Raw genomic sequence first — 21,303 nt, 5'->3', positions numbered from 1 at the left:
GTGGGACGTCGGTGACAATGAAAATGAACGCTTTTAATGTGTGCCTCAAAGGAGAGAGTTGGGTGGAAGATAATACCCAGATTCTTTACCGTGTCGCCTTGTTTAATTATTTGGTTGTCAAATGTTAGAGTTGTATTATTAAATAGAGTTCGGTGTCTAGCAGGACCGATAATCAGCATTTCCGTTTTTTTGCCGTTGAGTTGCAAAAAGTTAGCGGACATCCATTGTTTAATTTCATTAAGACACGCCTCCAGCTGACTACAATCCAGCGTGTTGGTCAGCTTTAGGGGCATGTAGAGTTGGGTGTAATCAGCATAACAGTGAAAGCTAATACCGTATTTGCGTATGATGTCACCTAGCGGCAGCATGTAGATGCTGAAGAGTACAGGGCCAAGGACCGGACCCTGGGGAACTCCACACGTTACCTTAACGTAGTCCGAGGTCACATTGTTATGGGAGACACACTGCATCCTACATACTTTGGGAATGGTGCCATTACCGAGGGCAGTAGGTCAGCAAGAGTTGTCGTTGTGGCCGTATTAATGTTGCGGCTGCTATAGCAGTTATTATTATTATTAGTTTGACGAACATGCGTCTGAACCTCGAATTTTATAAGGTAATGATCGGACAATACTTTAGTATACGGGAGTATCGTAATTTTGGAGACGGTGATACCCCTGACAAGCACTAGGTCTATCGTATTACCGTTGCGATGCGTGGGTTCATTTATTATTTGTGTCAGACCACAGCTATCAATTACAGTCTGGAGCGCTACGCACGGTGGGTCCGATGGGGTATTCATATGGATATTAAAGTCCCCCATTATGATTATATTATCGGCGTGTGTCACTAGATCAGCAACGAACTCTGAGAATTCATTGATAAAGTCCGAATAGGGCCCTGGGGGGCGGTAGCCAGGTGTTGTCATGTGTTGCAATGTTAATATTTCATCATTGATATATAAACTATCAGACTGCGTGGTCGCTAGTAGTGGCTTTCAGTAGGACTTTAAGGGGGTCAAGTTAGAGCTCAAAGAGGAGGCGGTATAATAATAAAAAATAATAATAATAATAAAATGCTAGAAATTCAATAGGGTCCTGTGTCCCAAAGGGATATCGGTCCATAATAAACAAAACCATAACAAGTGAATTAAATAAACCCTAAAGGTGAAATGTAGTTTAGAAAAAGTTGCAATGTTGATTAATAAAACAAAGCTCTTATTTTCTTTCAAACTGTCATTGCTCAAAACATAATATTTAATCAAGATCAATGTTTTTATGAAATATTGATCTATCCTATTAAGTCACATCAAATATTACACTTTGAAAAATATATTTGGTGGAAGATTTTGCATATTTTTTTTATTGGCGCTCTGTACTTCTCCCAACGTCCTTTTACACAGCAGCGTTTTACTTTTTCATACCGATACCTGACATCCACTGTAATGATACCAAGTACAATAACGTATCTAGTCGATACTGCGGCGATTACATCAATATTTTTTTGTCGTTACCTAAAATATTTTTTCTTTTTAAAGGGGGGGCGTGGCGCAGTGGGAGAGTGGCCGTGCGCAACCCGAGGGTCACTGGTTCAAATCCCACCTAGAACCAACCTCGTCACGTCCGTTGTGTCCTGAGCAAGAAACTTCACCCTTGCTCCTGATGGGTGCTGGTTGGCGCCTTGCATGGCAGCTCCCTCCATCAGTGTGTGAATGTGTGAATGTGGAAGTAGTGTCAAAGCGCTTTGAGTACCTTGAAGCGCTATACAAGTACAACCCATTTATTTATTTATTTATTTAAATTCTTAATATATTCATAAGCTCAGGAAATACATCCCTGGTTGCATGAGAACTTAAATTATGACCAATGTATGATCCTGTAATGACTTGATATCGAATCGACTTATAAATTTGTGGTATCATCCAAAACTAAAGTGAAGTATCAAACAACAGAAGAATAAGTGAATATTACATTTGAACAGAAGTGTATATAAAACATGTTGAAATGGGAAATAAGCAGTAAATGAACAAGTGGGTTAATAATTCATTTTTTACAGCTTGTCCTTTATAATTTGGATAAAATAGTAGGTGTATAAATGACACAATAAGTTCCTGCATATGTCAGCAGACTAATTATGAGCCTTTGTTTGCTTTCTTACTACTAAAAGACAAGTTGTCTAGTATGTTGACTATTTTATTTAAGCACTAAATTGCAATAATAAACATATGTTTCATGTACCCTAACATTTATTGATTAAAAAAAAGCCGGTAATGCATTTTATTTAGAAAAGTATTGAAATACATTCTGGTGCCAGTCACAAAATATTGCTATCGAGACAACCATAGTTCCTGGTCGGGTTTCATAAAAGCCTTAAACTGTACATTCTGGCATTAATAAAATGTGGGACCTTTTGAGAGTTGTTTACAGTACAATTTTTAATAATGTAATCTGGAAACTTGATCTTTTGGGTGCAAACACCAACTAAATGCAAGTCAAAGACTTGTTCAATTAATGTTTATTTATATAGCACTAAATCACAAGTGTCTCAAAGGGCTGCACGAGCCACAATGACATCCTTGGTTCAGATCCCACATAAGGACAAGGAAAAAACTCATAACCCAGTGGGATGTCAATGTGAATGACTATGAGAAACCTTGGAGAGGACCGTGGATGTAGGTGATAGTGGATCTAACATAATAGTGAGAGTCCAGTCTATAGTGGATCTAACATAATAGTGAAAGTCCAGTCCATAGTGGATCTAACATAATAGTAATAGTCCAATCCATAGTGGATCTAACATAATAGTAATAGTCCAATCCATAGTGGATCTAACATAATAGTGAGAGTCCAGTCCATAGTGGACCTAACATAATAGTGAGAGTCCAGTCCCTAGTGGATCTAGCATAATAGTGACAGCCCAGTCCATAGTGGATCTAACATAATAGTAATAGTCCAATCCATAGTGGGTCTAGCATAATAGTGAGAGTCCAGTCCATAGTGGACCTAACATAATAGTGAGAGTCCAGTCCATAGTGGATCTAACATAATAGTGAGAGTCCAGTCCATAGTGGATCCAAGATAATAGTGAGAGTCCAGTCCATAGTGGATCTAACATAATAGTGTGAAAGTCCAGTCCATAGTGGATCTAACATAATAGTAATAGTCCATTCCATAGTGGGTCTAGCATAATAGTGAGAGTCCAGTACATTGTGGATCTAACATAATAGTGAGAGTCCAGTCCGTAGTGGACCTAACATAATAGTGAGAGTCCAGTCCATAGTGGATCTAACATAATAGTGAGAGTCTAGTCCATAGTGGATCTAACATAACAGTGAGAGAGTCCAGTCCATAGTGGATCTAACATAATAGTGTGAGAGTCCAGTCCATAGTGGATCTAACATAATAGTGAGAGTCCAGTCCATAGTGGATCTAACATAATAGTGTGAGAGTCCAGTCCATAGTGGATCTAACATAATAGCGAGAGTCCAGTCCATAGTGGATCTAACATAATAGTGAGAGTCCAGTCCATAGTGGATCCAACATAATAGTGAGAGTCCAGTCCATAGTGGATCTAACATAATAGTGAGAGTCCAGTCCATAGTGGATCTAACATAATAGTGAGAGTCCAGTCCATTGTGGATCTAACATAATAGTGAGAGTCCAGTCCATAGTGGATCTAACATAATAGTGAGAGTCCAGTCCATAGTGGATCTAACATAATAGTGAGAGTCCAGTCCATAGTGGATCTAACATAATAGTGAGAGTCCAGTCCATTGTGGATCTAACATAATAGTGAGAGTCCAGTCCATAGTGGATCTAACATAATAGTGAGAGTCCAGTCCATAGTGGATCTAACATAATAGTCCATAGTGGATCTAACATAATAGTCCATAGTGGATCTAACATAATAGTCCATAGTGGGGCCAGCAGGAGACCATCCCGAGTGGAGACAGACAACCAGAACTTCATCCATGCTAGCTTGATTGCGTTGGAATTCCTGCACACCTTGCAATTGTGCTTATTTAGTCCTTTATTGACATTACAGGTAATGAGAGATTGATTTCAGCAACCCTCTTTTACAGATAATGGAGTGTGGTCAACGCTAACAAAATGCTGGTCTGGCGATTTACCCGGCAAGTTAAAGTTCAAAAAACGTGTTTGTCATCGTTGTTTGGTGTGGTTTCACTGTATGGCACATGTTTATGTCACTGTTGGCATTGTTCATCCTTAATGTGACATGTATGGCTGTTGAGTAAGTTCAAGTTCAGTTAGGTGTGGTAAAATTATTCCCTGCATGTGACCCATCACCCTTGATCACCCCCTGGGAGGTGAGGGGAGCAGTGAGCAGCAGCCGTGGTCACGCCCGGAAATCATTTTTGGTGATTTAACCCCCAATTCCAACCCTTGATGCTGAGCACCAAGCAGGGAGGTAACAGGTCCCATTTTTAGAGTCTTTGGTGTGACTTTGCCGGGGTTTGAACTCACAACCTACCCATCTCAGGGCGGACACATTGCATATTTTTGTTCTTTTTCCATTTTTTTTTACTAATGTTGATCTAGAGCCGCGGGCCCCAGGTCGCCCGTAAGGACCAGATGAGTCGCCCGCTGGCCTGTTCTAAAAATAGCTCAAATAGCAGCACTTACCAGTGAGCTGCCTCTATTTTTTTTAATTTTATCTTTTTACTAGCAAGCTGGTCTTGCTTTGCTGGACATTTTTAATTCTAAGAGAGACAAAACTCAAATAGAATTTGAAAATCCAAGAAAATATTTAAAAACTTGGTCTTCACTTGTTGAAATAAATTCATTTATTTTTTTACTTTGCTTCTTATAACTTTCAGAAAGACAATTTTAGAGAAGAAAATACAACCTTAAAAATAATTTTAGGATTTTTAAACACATATACCTTTTTACCTTTTAAATTCCTTCCTCTTCTTTCCTGACAATATATTTTTTTTATTATTATTGTAAAGAATAATAAATACATTTTAATTTAATTCTTCATTTTAGCTTATGTTTTTTCGACGAAGAATATTTGTGAAATATTTTTTCAAACTTATTATGATTAAAATTCCCCAAAAATATTCTGGCAAATCTAGAAAATTTTTGGAATCAAATTTAAATCTTATTTCAAAGTCTTTTGAATTTCTTTTAAAATTTTTGTTCTGGAAAATCTAGAAGAAATAATGATTTGTTTTTGTTAGAAATATAGCTTGGTCCAATTTGTTATATATTCTAACAAAGTGCAGATTGGATTTTAACCTATTTAAAACATGTCATCAAAATTCTAAAATTAATCTTAAGCAGGAAAAATTACTATTGATGTTCTATAAATTATTTTTTTAATTTTTTCAAAAAGATTCGAATTAGCTCGTTTTTCTCTTCATTTTTTCGGTTGAATATTTAATTCTAAAGAGTCGAAACTGAAGAAAAACTATGTTTCAAAATTTAATGTTCATTTTTTTCGTGTTTTCTTCTCTTTTAAACCGTTCAATTAAGTGTTTTTTCATTATTTATTCTCTACAAAAAACGTTCCGTAAAAAGAAAAAAATGCACATCGGAATGACAGACAGAAATACCCATTTTTTTAATATATATAGATATATTTATTAAAGGTAAATTGAGCAAATTGGCTATTTCTGGCAATTTATTGAAGTGTGTATCAAACTGGTAGCCCTTGGCATTAATCAGTACCCAAGAAGTAGCTCTTGCTTTCAAAAAGGTTGCTGACAGCTGGCAGATTGATGCTTTCCAGCAATTTCTGCGCCCGTTAGTTTACGGGCGACCGGGCCACGCTAATAAGAACCCACAAGGACCCCCACAGACCCCCACAGACCCCCACAGACCACCTGCATGCAGACTCCAACACTGTCTCTCCTGCTGCACTTTTCTTTGTGGCTGAAAGTCTTTTCTTTGCAGAAATCCACTTAGCAGATTACTGTTGTAATTAGCAATGTTGTGTTAGTTGCAGCTTTATAGTCGGCCTCAAAGCAACTATTGTTGTGCACTGATGGCTTCTCACGATCACCATGGACTAAAGTAAAGTGTTTCCATTCAAAAGAGGTCACAAGTTCATCTTGATCTTTAGAAAACGTTGTTGTAACTCAACAAAATTATACACTAGTAATAATACTGTATTTTCTGGACTATAAGGCGCTCTCACTATTATGTTAGATCCACTATGGACTGGACTCTCACTATTATGTTAGATCCACTATGGACTGGACTCTCACTATTATGTTAGATCCACTATGGACTGGACTCTCACACTATTATGTTAGATCCACTATGGACTGGACTCTCACTATTATGTTAGATCCACTATGGACTGGACTCTCACTATTATGTTAGATCCACTACAGACTGGACTCCCACTATTATGTTAGATCCACTATGGACTGGACTCTCACTATTATGTTGGATCCACTATGGACTGGACTCTCACTATTATGTTAGATCCACTATGGACTGGACTCTCACTATTATGTTAGATCCACTATGGACTGGACTGTCACTATTATGTTAGATCCACTATGGACTGGACTCTCACTATTATGTTAGATCCACTACAGACTGGACTCCCACTATTATGTTAGATCCACTATGGACTGGACTCTCACTATTATGTTGGATCCACTATGGACTGGACTCTCACTATTATGTTAGATCCACTATGGACTGGACTCTCACTATTATGTTAGATCCACTATGGACTGGACTCTCACTATTATGTTAGATCCACTATGGACTGGACTCTCACTATTATGTTAGATCCACTATGGACTGGACTCTCACTATTATGTTAGATCCACTAGAGACTGGACTCCCACTATTATGTTAGATCCACTATGGACTGGACTCTCACTATTATGTTGGATCCACTATGGACTGGACTCTCACTATTATGTTAGATCCACTATGGACTGGACTCTCACTATTATGTTGGATCCACTATGGACTGGACTCTCACTATTATGTTAGATCCACTATGGACTGGACTCTCACTATTATGTTAGATCCACTACAGACTGGACTCCCACTATTATGTTAGATCCACTATGGACTGGACTCTCACTATTATGTTGGATCCACTATGGACTGGACTCTCACTATTATGTTAGATCCACTATGGACTGGACTCTCACTATTATGTTAGATCCACTATGGACTGGACTCTCACTATTATGTTAGATCCACTATGAACTGGACTCTCACTATTATGTTAGATCCACTATGGACTGGACTCTCACTATTATGTTAGATCCACTAGAGACTGGACTCCCACTATTATGTTAGATCCACTATGGACTGGACTCTCACTATTATGTTGGATCCACTATGGACTGGACTCTCACTATTATGTTAGATCCACTATGGACTGGACTCTCACTATTATGTTAGATCCACTATGGACTGGACTCTCACTATTATGTTAGATCCACTATGGACTGGACTCTCACTATTATGTTAGATCCACTATGGACTGGACTCTCACACTATTATGTTAGATCCACTATGGACTGGACTCTCACTATTATGTTAGATCCACTATGGACTGGACTCTCACTATTATGTTAGATCCACTACAGACTGGACTCCCACTATTATGTTAGATCCACTATGGACTGGACTCTCACTATTATGTTGGATCCACTATGGACTGGACTCTCACTATTATGTTAGATCCACTATGGACTGGACTCTCACTATTATGTTAGATCCACTATGGACTGGACTGTCACTATTATGTTAGATCCACTATGGACTGGACTCTCACTATTATGTTAGATCCACTATGGACTGGACTCTCACTATTATGTTAGATCCACTATGGACTGGACTCTCACTATTATGTTGGATCCACTATGGACTGGACTCTCACTATTATGTTAGATCCACTATGGACTGGACTCTCACTATTATGTTAGATCCACTATGGACTGGACTCTCACTATTATGTTAGATCCACTATGGACTGGACTCTCACTATTATGTTAGATCCACTATGGACTGGACTCTCACTATTATGTTAGATCCACTAGAGACTGGACTCCCACTATTATGTTAGATCCACTATGGACTGGACTCTCACTATTATGTTGGATCCACTATGGACTGGACTCTCACTATTATGTTAGATCCACTATGGACTGGACTCTCACTATTATGTTGGATCCACTATGGACTGGACTCTCACTATTATGTTAGATCCACTATGGACTGGACTCTCACTATTATGTTAGATCCACTACAGACTGGACTCCCACTATTATGTTAGATCCACTATGGACTGGACTCTCACTATTATGTTGGATCCACTATGGACTGGACTCTCACTATTATGTTAGATCCACTATGGACTGGACTCTCACTATTATGTTAGATCCACTATGAACTGGACTCTCACTATTATGTTGGATCCACTATGGACTGGACTCTCACTATTATGTTAGATCCACTATGGACTGGACTCTCACTATTATGTTGGATCCACTATGGACTGGACTCTCACTATTATGTTAGATCCACTATGGACTGGACTCTCACTATTATGTTGGATCCACTATGGACTGGACTCTCACTATTATGTTAGATCCACTATGGACTGGACTCTCACTATTATGTTAGATCCACTACAGACTGGACTCCCACTATTATGTTAGATCCACTATGGACTGGACTCTCACTATTATGTTGGATCCACTATGGACTGGACTCTCACTATTATGTTAGATCCACTATGGACTGGACTCTCACTATTATGTTAGATCCACTATGGACTGGACTCTCACTATTATGTTAGATCCACTATGGACTGGACTCTCACTATTATGTTAGATCCACTATGGACTGGACTCTCACTATTATGTTAGATCCACTATGGACTGGACTCTCACTATTATGTTAGATCCACTATGGACTGGATTCTCACTATTATGTTAGATCCACTATGGACTGGACTCTCACTATTATGTTAGATCCACTATGGACTGGACTCTCACTATTATGTTAGATCCACTATGGACTGGACTCTCACTATTATGTTAGATCCACTAGAGACTGGACTCCCACTATTATGTTAGATCCACTATGGACTGGACTCTCACTATTATGTTGGATCCACTATGGACTGGACTCTCACTATTATGTTGGATCCACTATGGACTGGACTCTCACTATTATGTTAGATCCACTATGGACTGGACTCTCACTATTATGTTAGATCCACTATGGACTGGACTCTCACTATTATGTTAGATCCACTATGGACTGGACTCTCACTATTATGTTAGATCCACTATGGACTGGACTCTCACTATTATGTTAGATCCACTATGGACTGGATTCTCACTATTATGTTAGATCCACTATGGACTGGACTCTCACTATTATGTTAGATCCACTATGGACTGGACTCTCACTATTATGTTAGATCCACTATGGACTGGACTCTCACTATTATGTTAGATCCACTAGAGACTGGACTCCCACTATTATGTTAGATCCACTATGGACTGGACTCTCACTATTATGTTGGATCCACTATGGACTGGACTCTCACTATTATGTTAGATCCACTATGGACTGGACTCTCACTATTATGTTAGATCCACTATGGACTGGACTCTCACTATTATGTTAGATCCACTATGGACTGGATTCTCACTATTATGTTAGATCCACTATGGACTGGACTCTCACTATTATGTTGGATCCAATATGGACTGGACTCTCACTATTATGTTAGATCCACTATGGACTGGATTCTCACTATTATGTTAGATCCACTATGGACTGGACTCTCACTATTATGTTAGATCCACTATGGACTGGACTCTCACTATTATGTTAGATCCACTATGGACTGGACTCTCACTATTATGTTAGATCCACTATGGACTGGACTCTTACTATTATGTTAGATCCACTATGGACTGGACTCTCACTATTATGTTATATCCACTATGGACTGGACTCTCACTATTAAGTTAGATCCACTATGGACTGGACTCTCACTATTATGTTGGACCCACTATGGACTGGACTCTCACTATTTTGTTAGATCCACTATGGACTGGACTTTCACACTATTATGCTAGATCCACTATGGACTGGACTTTCACACTATTATGCTAGATCCACTATGGACTGGACTCTCACACTATTATGTTAGATCCACTATGGACTGGACTCTCACTATTATGTTAGATCCACTATGGACTGGACTCTCACTATTATGTTGGATCCACTATGGACTGGACTCTCACACTAATATGTTAGATCCACTATGGACTGGACTCACAATATTATGTTAGATCCACTTTGGACTGGACTCTCACTATTATGTTAGACCCACTATGGACTGGACTCTCACTATTATGTTAGACCCACTATGGACTGGACTTTCACAATATTATGTTAGATCCACTATGGACTGGACTCTCACTATTATGTTAGACCCACTATGGACTGGACTTTCACAATATTATGTTAGATCCACTATGGACTGGACTCTCACTATTATGTTAGACCCACTATGGACTGGACTTTCACAATATTATGTTAGATCCACTATGGACTGGACTCTCACTATTATGTTAGATCCACTATGGACTGGACTCTCACTATTATGTTAGATCCACTATGGACTGGACTCTCACTATTATGTTAGATCCACATCTGATGGCAGTCACACATAAGAGATACATGTGGCCTGCATTATGATGGCAGTCACACATAAGAAAGACGTGCAGACTTTTTAAATTTCCCCCAAATTTTCCACTTTTCCCGAAATTCCCAAATTTCCATGAAATTCTATTTGAAATGAATGTGTTCCACAATCCCCACATTTGTAATCCGACTCAAACTGTTCCAGCTCCAAAATATTCAGCCTGTTCATAATTGTGTGCTCTTTTTCAACAATTTAAAACAATTCCCAGATTTCCAAGAATTCCCAGTTTTCAGGGACATTTTCCACATTCAAAATGAATTGTCAATTTTTTTTAACTTCCACCATTTCCAAATTTTTCAACCGAGTCAAACCATTCGACCTCCAACATGTTGCACTCATCCTGGAAATTCAAACTTTAATTTTTCCAAGTAAAAAAAAAAATTCCAGAAATTTCCAGAGTTCCCTTTTTTCAAACCCTTTTTGACCATTTTTTCTTCCACATTTTTCAACCCACTTCAACCGTCTTAGCATCCAAACATTCTTCTTAATCTTTGTTTTCCTGAAATTCCTGGAATTCCTTAATAGCATTCCGCAATTATAAATGTTACTACTTCAACATTTGTTGACCCATTTGAAAAATTCCAATACCAACCATTTTAACTAATTCAGAACATTTAAGCTTTTTGACATTTTCCCCAAAATTTTCCACTTTTCCCGAAATTCCCAAATTTCCATGAAATTCTATTTGAAATGAATGGGTTCCACAATCCCCACATTTGTAATCCAACTCAAACCGTTCCAGCTCCAAAATATTCAGCCTGTTCATAATTGTGTGCTCTTTTTCAACAATTTAAAAGAATTCCCAGATTTTCAAGAATTCCCAGTTTTCAGGGACATTTTCCGCATTCAAAATGAATTGTCGATTTTTTCAAACTTCCACCATTTCCACATTTTTCAACCGAATCAAACCATTCGACCTCCAACATGTTGCACTCATCCTGGAAATTCAAACTTTAATTTTTCCAAGTTCCAAAAAATTCCAGGAATTCCCAAAATTCCCTTTTTTCAAACCCTTTTTGACCATTTTTTCTTCCACATTTTTCAACCCACTTCAACCTTCCCACCGTCCAAACATTCCTCTTAATCTTTTTTTTCACGGTTTTCCGAATTTCCAGGAATTCCTTAATACCATTTCGCAATTATAAATGTTACTACTTCAACATTTGTTGACCGACTTGAAAAATTCCAACACCAACCATTTCAACTCATTCAGAACATTTAAGACTTTTAACATTTTCCCCCAAATGTTCCGCTTTTCCCGAAATTCCCAAATTTCCATGAAATTCTATTTGAAATGAATGTGTTCCACAATCCCCACATTTGTAATCCGACTCAAACTGTTCCAGCTCCAAAATATTCAGCCTGTTCATAATTGTGTGCCCTCTTTCAACAATTTAAAACAATTCCCAGATTTTCAAGAATTCCCAGTTTTCAGGGACATTTTCCCCATTCAAAATGAATTGTCAATTTTTTTTAACTTCCAGCATTTCCACATTTTTCAACCGAGTCAAACCATTCGACCTCCAACATGTTGCACTCATCCTGGAAATTCAAACTACCATTTTTCCAAGTTCCAAAAAATTCCAGGAAATCGCAGAATTCACTTTTATTTTCAAACCCTTTTTTGACCCTTTTTTCTGGCGACTACTCCTTCCACATTTTTCCACACACTTCAACCGTTCCACCGTCCAAACATTACTCTTAATCAGGACAAAAAACAAAGTTGTTTTCCGAACTTAAAAAATTCCCAGTTTCCCCGAAATTCCAGGAATTCCTTAATACCACTTCTCGATAAAAAAATGTTACTACTTCAACATTTGTTGACCCATTTGAAAAATTCCAATACCAACCATTTTAACTAATTCAGAACATTTAAGCTTTTTGACATTTTCCCCAAAATTTTCCACTTTTCCCGAAATTCCCAAATTTCCATGAAATCCTATTTGAAATGAATGGGTTCCACAATCCCCACATTTGTAATCCGACTCAAACCGTACCAGCTCCAAAATATTCAGCCTGTTCATAATTGTGTGCTCTTTTTCAACAATTTAAAACAATTCCCAGATTTCCAAGAATTCCCAGTTTTCAGGGACATTTTCCCCATTCAAAAGGAATTGTCGATTTTTTTTAACTTCCAGCATTTCCACATTTTTCAACCGAGTCAAACCATTCGACCTCCAACATGTTGCACTCATCCTGGAAATTCAAACTTTAATTTTTCCAAGTAAAAAAAAATTCCAGGAATTCCCAAAATTCCCTTTTTTCAAACCCTTTTTTGACCCTTTTTTCTGGCGAGTACCCCTTCCACATTTTTCAAACCACTTCAACCGTTCCACCATCCAAACATTCTTCTTAATATGGACAAAAAAACGTTGTTTTCCCGAAATTCCTTAATACCATTTGTCAATTAAAAATGTTACTTCTTCAACATTTGTTGACCGACTTAAAAAATTCCAACAGCAACCATTTCAACTCATTCAGAACTTTTAAGACTTTTAACATTTTCCCCTAAATTTTCCGCTTTTCCCGAAATTCCCAAATTTCCATGAAAATCTATTTGAAATGAATGTGTTCCACAATCCCCACATTTGTAATCCGACTCAAACTGTTCCAGCTCCAAAATATTCAGCCTGTTCATAATTGTGTTCTCTCTTTCAACAATTTAAAACAATTCCCAGATTTCCAAGAATTCCCAGTTTTCAGGGACATTTTCCCCATTCAAAATGAATTGTCAATTTTTTTTAACTTCCAGCATTTCCACATTTTTCAACCTTGTCAAACCATTCGACCTCCAACATGTTGCACTCATCCTGGAAATTCAAACTTTAATTTTTCCAAGTTCCAAAAAATTCCAGAAATTTCCAGAATTCCCTTTTTTTAAACCCTTTTTCGACCCTTTTTTCTTCCACATTTTTCAACCCACTTCAACCGTCCAAACATTCCTCTTAATATTTGTTTTCACAGTTTTCCGAAATTCCAGGAATTCCTTAATACCATTTCGCAATTATAAATGTTACTACTTCAACATTTGTTGACCGACTTGAAAAATTCCAACACCAGCCATTTCAACTCATTCAGAACATTTAAGACTTTTAACATTTTCCCCCAAATGTTACGCTTTTCCCGAAATTCCCAAATTTCCATGAAATTCTATTTAAATGAATGGGTTCCACAATCCCCACATTTGTAATCCGACTCAAACCGTTCCAGCTCCAAAATATTCAGCCTGTTCATAATTGTGTGCTCTTTTTCAACAATTTAAAACAATTCCCAGATTTTCAAGAATTCCCAGTTTTCAGGGACATTTTCCCTATTCGATTTTTTTAAACTTCCACCATTTCCACATTTTTCAACCGAGTCAAACCATTCGACCTCCAACATGTTGCACTCATCCTGGAAATTCTAACTTTAATTTTTCCAAGTAAAAAAAAAAATTCCAGAAATTTCCAGAATTCCCTTTTTTCAAACCCTTTTTGACCATTTTTTCTTCCACATTTTTCAACCCACTTCAACCATCCTACCATCCAAACATTCCTCGTAATCTTTGTTTTCCTGAAATTCCTGGAATTCCTTAATAGCATTCCGCAATTATAAATGTTACTACTTCAACATTTCTACACCGATTTGAAACATTCCAACAGCAACCATTTGAACTCATTCAGAACATTCAAGTCTTATACAATTTTCACCAAAAATTCCGGCTTTTCCCAAAATTCCCATTGAAATGAACTGGACATTTTGTCAAAGTTCCACAATTCCCGCATCTTTCATCTGATTCAAACTGTTCTAACTCCCAAATATTCAGCCTGTTCAACAATTTGAAAACAAAAATCCTGGATTTTTAAGAATTCCCAGTTTTCAGGGACATTTTCCTCATTCAGAATGAATTGTCCATTTTTTTAAACTTTCACAATTCGCACAGTTTTCAAACCATTCCAACATCAACACGATCCACTCGTCCAACTAACACTTTCCCAAGTTCCAAACCAAAGTCCGTTTTTTCCTGGAAATTCAAACATACTACATCCTGTCATCATTTCAGTTCCACTTCAATTGGAACATTCACACACAATTCATTCAGGAATTGCTTCTCTAGTTGATAAAGCCTCTGAGTATTGAAAACACTGTAATGATCCGCTACCTGGATCATATTATGATTAGATTTTAAGTCTTTTTGTGTCATCTGTTGGTTTTGGACTCCTTTGGTTCCTGTTTGTGCACTTCTCCGTCGGTTACCATAGTTACGTATTATTTTCACCTGCCGCTTGTTCCGGACGCACACCAGTTTTGTAATCACAGTGATTATTTAAGCCTGCTTTCTCCCGTCAGTCGGTCTGGCTTCCTGGTTTGTTTTCTTACAACAAGTGACGACTTCTGTTTCCCTGCTAGCTTCCACGCTAGGCTAGTTGTTTTTCTAGCTCCCATGCTAGCTCTTTTAGTTTCGTCAAAGTCTGATTTATATTTTAAATAAATCATTTCCTACCTTGAGGCTGTGTCCGAGGCTCGTCTGCATTCCTGGGAGAACGAAACCCGCATCACCATGCGCCCAGATCCTTGCAAACACTCAACCCTTTACCAAAGTATTGGACAAATTCTTTAAAATACCTCACATTTATTGTCATAAATTTAGGAAATCACACAAGGGTAATCCGGTGTATCTCACAGGAATGCAAACAGTTCCAGTAGTGGTCTTAATATCTGTAAATTCATAAAAAGGCTTTAACTAAATTGAATTAATCAAAATCTTATGTGGGCCTACCGAGGATGTCGTAGTGGTTTGTGTAGTGGTTTGTGCAGCCCTTTGAGACACTACTGATTTAGGGCTATATAAGTAAACATTGATTGACTGATTGAAAATCAACAAGGGAAAAAAAATGACATTTGTGGCCCCCTGTCATACTTGCCATCCTTGAGACCTCCGATTTCGGGAGGTGGGCGTGGTTGGGGGCGTGGTTAAGAGTCAAATATTTAATACATATATATATATATATATATGTATATATATGTGTGTGTATATATAAGAAATACTTGAATTTCAGTTAACCCTAGCTATATATATATATATATATATATATATATATATATATATATATATATATATATATAGAAAAGAAATACTTGAATTTCAGTGTTCATTTATTTACACATATACACACACATAACACTCATCTACTCATTGTTGAGTTAAGGGTTGAAATGTCCATCTTTATTCTATTTTCTGTCTATTCTACATTCAATTCTCTTCTATGTACAGTAGATGGCAGTATTGACCTGTTTAAGAGTGTCACAAGTTCACAACATTGCTGTTTAGGCAGACGAACTGCTTTACGGGAGACGAAAAAAGGTGACTGCTGTTGTTGTGTGTTGTTACCGAGCTGGGAGGACTTTAATGAAACTGCCTAACAATAAACCCAAGAACTCGCCCTCGATCATTCTACAGTTATAACGTCATTGGGCAGACTCGCTCTTTATATTGTGGGAAAAACTGTCGACACGTCACTCCGCCTGAATTTCGGGAGAGTTTCGGGGGAAAATTTGTCCCGGGAGGTTTTCGGGAGAGGCGCTGGATTTCGGGAGTCTCCCGGAAAATCCGGGAAGGTTGGCAAGAATGCCCCTTGTTGATTTATCAGGTGCTGTTAAAACCGGATGCGACACAGGTGTACTAAATTTGGGAGAAGAAACCACACCAGTTCCCCCTGAAGGGGACCCCGTGTGACGTTCAAGGACCTCGTCACAGTCAAAAGCAAAGCAAAGAACAAGCAGTCTGCTTCCTTTTTATTTTGTCCATTGTTGACTTGCATGCCTTCAAAAAAAAGGAGACTTTCCTCCAGGGTGTGCACTCTCGAGCCAGCCGGATTCTTTTAGGAGTCAGAAAGCATATCATCCGCCCCGCTGTTAAATGTCCGGGAGTCAGACTCCAGTGCACTTCTTCCTTCTTCTCTCTAAGCCACTTTTCTACCTTTTTTTATTTTTAACAAACACTATAAACTAGGGCTGGACATTTATCTGAATTTGAACCTTGGTTGCAGCCTACGCACATTTATATTAATATTATAATAAATGAATGGGTCGGCTTGATAAAGCTGAGAACAACAGCACCCTACCGGCCCTTCACAATAAGAGCGCTGTGGGCGACATCCGGTCTGACTGCGTTAACAAAATAAAGGTTTAAAAAAAGTACCTTACACAAGCATAACGTACGCAAAATGCACTTATTGATACATTGACAAAAAATGTCTTGCGTTGACTTCGAATACTGGGTCAGATTGTCCTGTCACGCCCATGAGGTCATGTTTCGTTTTTGTCATGTTTGGTTATTTTTTTGGACACTTGTTTACCGCTTTTGCACTTCCTTGTTTCGCTTATCTCCATAGCAACTCATTAGTTTCCACCTTGTCTTCAAGTCACGCCCCTGTCCTCAGTTCTCACACCTGTTGATATTTATCATAGCTATTATTTAAGCCACAGTTGCCAGGTAGTCAACCTGGCAACTTCATATTCCTCATCTACCTTCATGCCATGCTACTCTGTTTATTATGCTGTCCGGGCCGTGTACGTTTTTGTTATTCATGTCACAGTGCAAGTGTTTGTTTCATGTTTATAGTTTGTAGCCTTTGTGCTAGTCGTTTGTTTTTTCATTAGTCTATTTTGTTCTCCGCCATAGTGTGCGCCATTTGTTTCCCCTTTTGTTAGTTATAGTGTTTAATAAATATAAATGTACTTGCATTCTCGCCTGGCTCGTGCCAATTTCCCTTTGCGTCAAAGAAACAATCCAAGTCACAGTCCAAGTCCTGACAGTACCAATAAATGTAAGGATTAGAGATGTCCGATAATAAATGCTTTAAAATGTAATATCATAAATTATCGGTATCGGTTTCAAAGCTTTTTGGAGACAACATTTTTACACAATTAATTTTTTACACTCTGTTTATTATGCTGTCCGTGCCTTGTAAGTTATTGTTATTCATGCCACAGTGCAAGTGTTTGTTTCATGTTTATAGTTTGTAGCCTTTGTGCTAGTCGTTTGTTTTTTCATTAGTCTATTTTGTTCTCCACCATTGTGTGCGCCATTTGTTTCCCCTTTTGTTAGTTATAGTGTTTAATAAATAAAAAAGTAATTGATTTCTCGCCTGGCTTGTGCCAATTTTCCTTTGCGTCAAAGAAACAATCCAAGTCACAGTCCAAGTCCTGACAGTACCAATAAATGTCAGGATTAGAGATGTCCGATAATAAATGCTTTAAAATGTAATATCGGAAATTATCGGTATCGGTTTCAAAGCTTTTTGGAGACAACATTTTTACACAATTAATTTTTTACACTCTGTTTATTATGCTGTCCGTGCCTTGTAAGTTTTTGTTATTCATGCCACATTGCAAGTGTTTGTTTCATGTTTATAGTTTGTAGCCTTTGTGCTAGTCTTTTGTTTTTTCATTAGTCAAGTTTGTTTTCCGCCATTGTGTGCGCCATTTGTTTCCCCTTTTGTTAGTTATAGTGTTTAATAAATATAAATGTACTCGCATTCTCGCCTGGCTCGTTTCAATTTCCCTTTGTGTCAAAGAAACAATCCAAGTCAGTGTTTAAAAATTCAGTATAATAACATTTTGTGTACAAGAATTCAATGCAAAAAAATCAGTTTGTCAAAATACAGTTTTTTTAAATTCTGTGTGAAATAATTCAGTTAAAAATAATCAATGTATGAAAATTTTGTGTAAAAAATGTAGTTAAAAAAACACTGTAGAAATTTAGGTCAATAAAATTAATTTTGTTTTAAATCAGTCAGTGTAAAAAAAATAATATTTGTCAATTTTTTTTAAATTCAGTGTAAAATAATTCAGTTTAAAAATGTATGTATAAAAATTCAGTGTGAAAAAATCAGTTTGAAAAAAAACAGTGTATTAAAATTTTGTGTAGAAATTTTGTTAAAACATTTTGTGTAGAAAATTTAGTTGACAAATTTTGTGTATAGAAATTCAGGGCAATAAAATTCAGTGTATACAAATTCAGTGTAAGGAAATGTAGTGTATAAATATTCAATGTTAAATAATCATTGCAAAAAAATTATCAGTTTGTCAAAAAAATTTTTAATTCAGTGTAAAATAATTCATTTAAAAAAATGTATGTACAAAAATTCAGTGTGAAAACTCGGTGTAAAAAAATCAGTTCAAAAAAACAGTGTATAAAAAGTTTGTGTTAAAAATTTAGTTAAAAAAATGTGTGTATAGAATTTGAGGACGATAAAATTCAGTTTATGAAATTTTGTGTATAAATATGCAATGTAAAAAATCAATGTAAAAAAATAATCAGTTTGTCAAAATACCGTTTTTTCCGAATTCTGTGTAAAATAATTCAATTAAAAAAATGTATGTATAAAAATTCAGTCCAAAATAAATCAGTGTTAAAATTCAGTGTAAAAAAAAATACATTTATAGAAATTTAGGGCAATACAAGTCATTTTGTATAAACTCAGTGTAATACAATTTAGTGTATAAATATTCAGTGTAAAAAAACATTGGTGTAAAAAAATAATCAGTTTGTCAAAAAACAGTTGTTTTTTAAGCTCAGTGTGAAATAATTCAGTTAAAAAAATTATTGCATTAAAATTCAGCGTAAAAAATCAGTGTGAAAAATTAAGTTAAAAAAAAAATCAGTATCCGAAAATTTATTGTGAAAAAACCAGTCCAAAAAAATCAGTGTTAAAATTTAGTGTAAAAAATTGGTGTATAGAAATGTAGAGTAGTAAAATGAATTTTGTATAAATTCAGTCTAATACAATTTAGTGTATAAATATTCTGTGTAAAAAAAAAAATCAGTTTGTCAAAGATCCTTTTTGTTTTAATTCAGTGTGAAATAATTCAGTTAAAAAAAATTATGCATAAAAAATCAGTGTGAAAAATCCAGGCAAAAAAATTAGTATATGAAAATTTTGTGTAAAAAATTGTAAAAAAAAAAAAAAGTCACTGTATAGAAATGTAGGGCAATACAATTAGTTTTGTTTACTTTCAGTGTAATTAAATTTAGTGTAATAAAATTTACTGTATAAAAATTCAGTGTAAAAAAAAAATCAGTTTGTCAAAATACAGTTTTTTTTATTCAGTGTGAAATAATTCAGTTAAAAAAATGTATGTGTAATAATTCAGTGTATTCAAATTATATGTGTTAAAAAAAATCAGTGTAATAAAATTGGATTAAAAAAAAAATCAGCGGAAAAAAAATTCAGTGCAGAAAAAAGATCTGCTTCAAAACCTCCCAACCATTGAGGGGCTTTTTTTACACTGAACATTTTATTTGAGCATCAAGCTGACCCATTCATTTATTTTGGCTCACAGATTCCTTTTCAATTCAATTATTTGCATCAATTTGGGAAACATTCAATAATTCCATTAATAAAAACACAAACAAACCTCCATAATTAAAATGCTACTAAAATAATGAAGCCCTTTTTTTTGTCTTCCACACGCCAACACCCACAGCCGCTTTGCCTTAGGAGACAGAGGATGGAACAGAATCCAGTGCCTCCATTCAAGTCCGCTTCTGAATGAAACATCGGGAGGATGGCGGGATCCATTCACTCGCTCACTCGCATTCATTCATTTTAAACCCGCGCTGGCTCATGTGCGCACTGAGCGTGCTCCATGCGTAAAAAAAAACAACTCACCGCCGTGGCGAGCGGGGCCAGCTCCACGAGCCGGTGTGGACCGATGGAGCTCATGTTCCAGGGGGCCCGGGTGCCCGGGTCCGGCGTGTTGTGCATCCCCGGTCCAATCAGCAGCGCCGAGTCCATCCCCGCCATGCACGTGCGTAAAAGTCAGAGGCGGGCTAGGCGTCCATCTCCAGGGGCGCGTTCATAATGGCCGCGCACTTGCGGAGTCCAAATGTGACTGGACTGATGTTGGTGCGCGGCTGAGGATGGGGAGAGGGGGGGGGGGGGGGAGTGGTGCGCCTCCTCCTTCCTCTCTCTCACTCTCTCCTTCTCTCTCTCTCTTATCCTCTGTGTGGATGTTCCCTCCAAACATCCACACACTCCTCAGCAGTGTGTCACCCGCTCTGAGATTCTTCTCCTGCAAACATTTGTAGTTAAACAAATAGAACCAAAAGTATTTCTATAAAGTATAGTGTGTGCATCACGGCACCCACCTGTTCCCCATTAGCCTGGTCACCCGTGGGATGTTCCAAATAAGTGTTTGATGAGCATTCCTCAACTTTGTCAGTCTTTTTTGCCACTCATGCCAGCTTTTTAAAAAAAATCTAATTCCCAATGAGCTAATATTTGCAAAAAATAACCAAGTTTACCAGTTTGAAATTTAAGTATCTTGTCTCTGCGGTCTATGTTTGACCACTCCTCTTGACAAAATTGGTGGAGTTCAACTAAATTTGTTGGTTTTCTGACACGGACTTGTTTCTTCAGCATTGTCTACACGTTTAAGTCAGGACTTTGGGAAAGGCCATTCTAAAACCTTAATTCTAGCCTAATTTAGCCATTCCTTTACCACTTTTGACGTGTGTTTGGGGTCATAGTCTTGTTGGAACACCCAACTGCGCCCAAGACCCTGATGATTTTAGGTTGTCCCGAAGAA

At 37.2% G+C, this 21,303-nt stretch overlaps 1 protein-coding gene across 1 annotated transcript in view; it reads right to left on the bottom strand.

The window, feature by feature from the left end:
• LOC133557199 (melanopsin-A-like) overlaps positions 1-20,600 on the bottom strand; it is a 109,309-nt gene extending 88,709 nt beyond the window's left edge. Inside the window, exon 1 of the mRNA XM_061907487.1 lies at positions 20,385-20,600. Coding sequence (XP_061763471.1) covers positions 20,385-20,519 — 135 coding nt within the window. The 5' untranslated portion in view covers positions 20,520-20,600. The remainder of the gene's footprint in view (positions 1-20,384) is intronic.
• Positions 20,601-21,303: the final 703 nt, after the last annotated feature.

The sequence above is a fragment of the Nerophis ophidion genome, linkage group LG08 (genome assembly GCF_033978795.1).
Source record: "Nerophis ophidion isolate RoL-2023_Sa linkage group LG08, RoL_Noph_v1.0, whole genome shotgun sequence".
Lineage (NCBI taxonomy): Eukaryota > Metazoa > Chordata > Actinopteri > Syngnathiformes > Syngnathidae > Nerophis > Nerophis ophidion.
The sequence above is the reverse complement of the archived record's forward strand: the minus strand, read 5'-3'. Positions and strand labels throughout refer to the sequence as shown.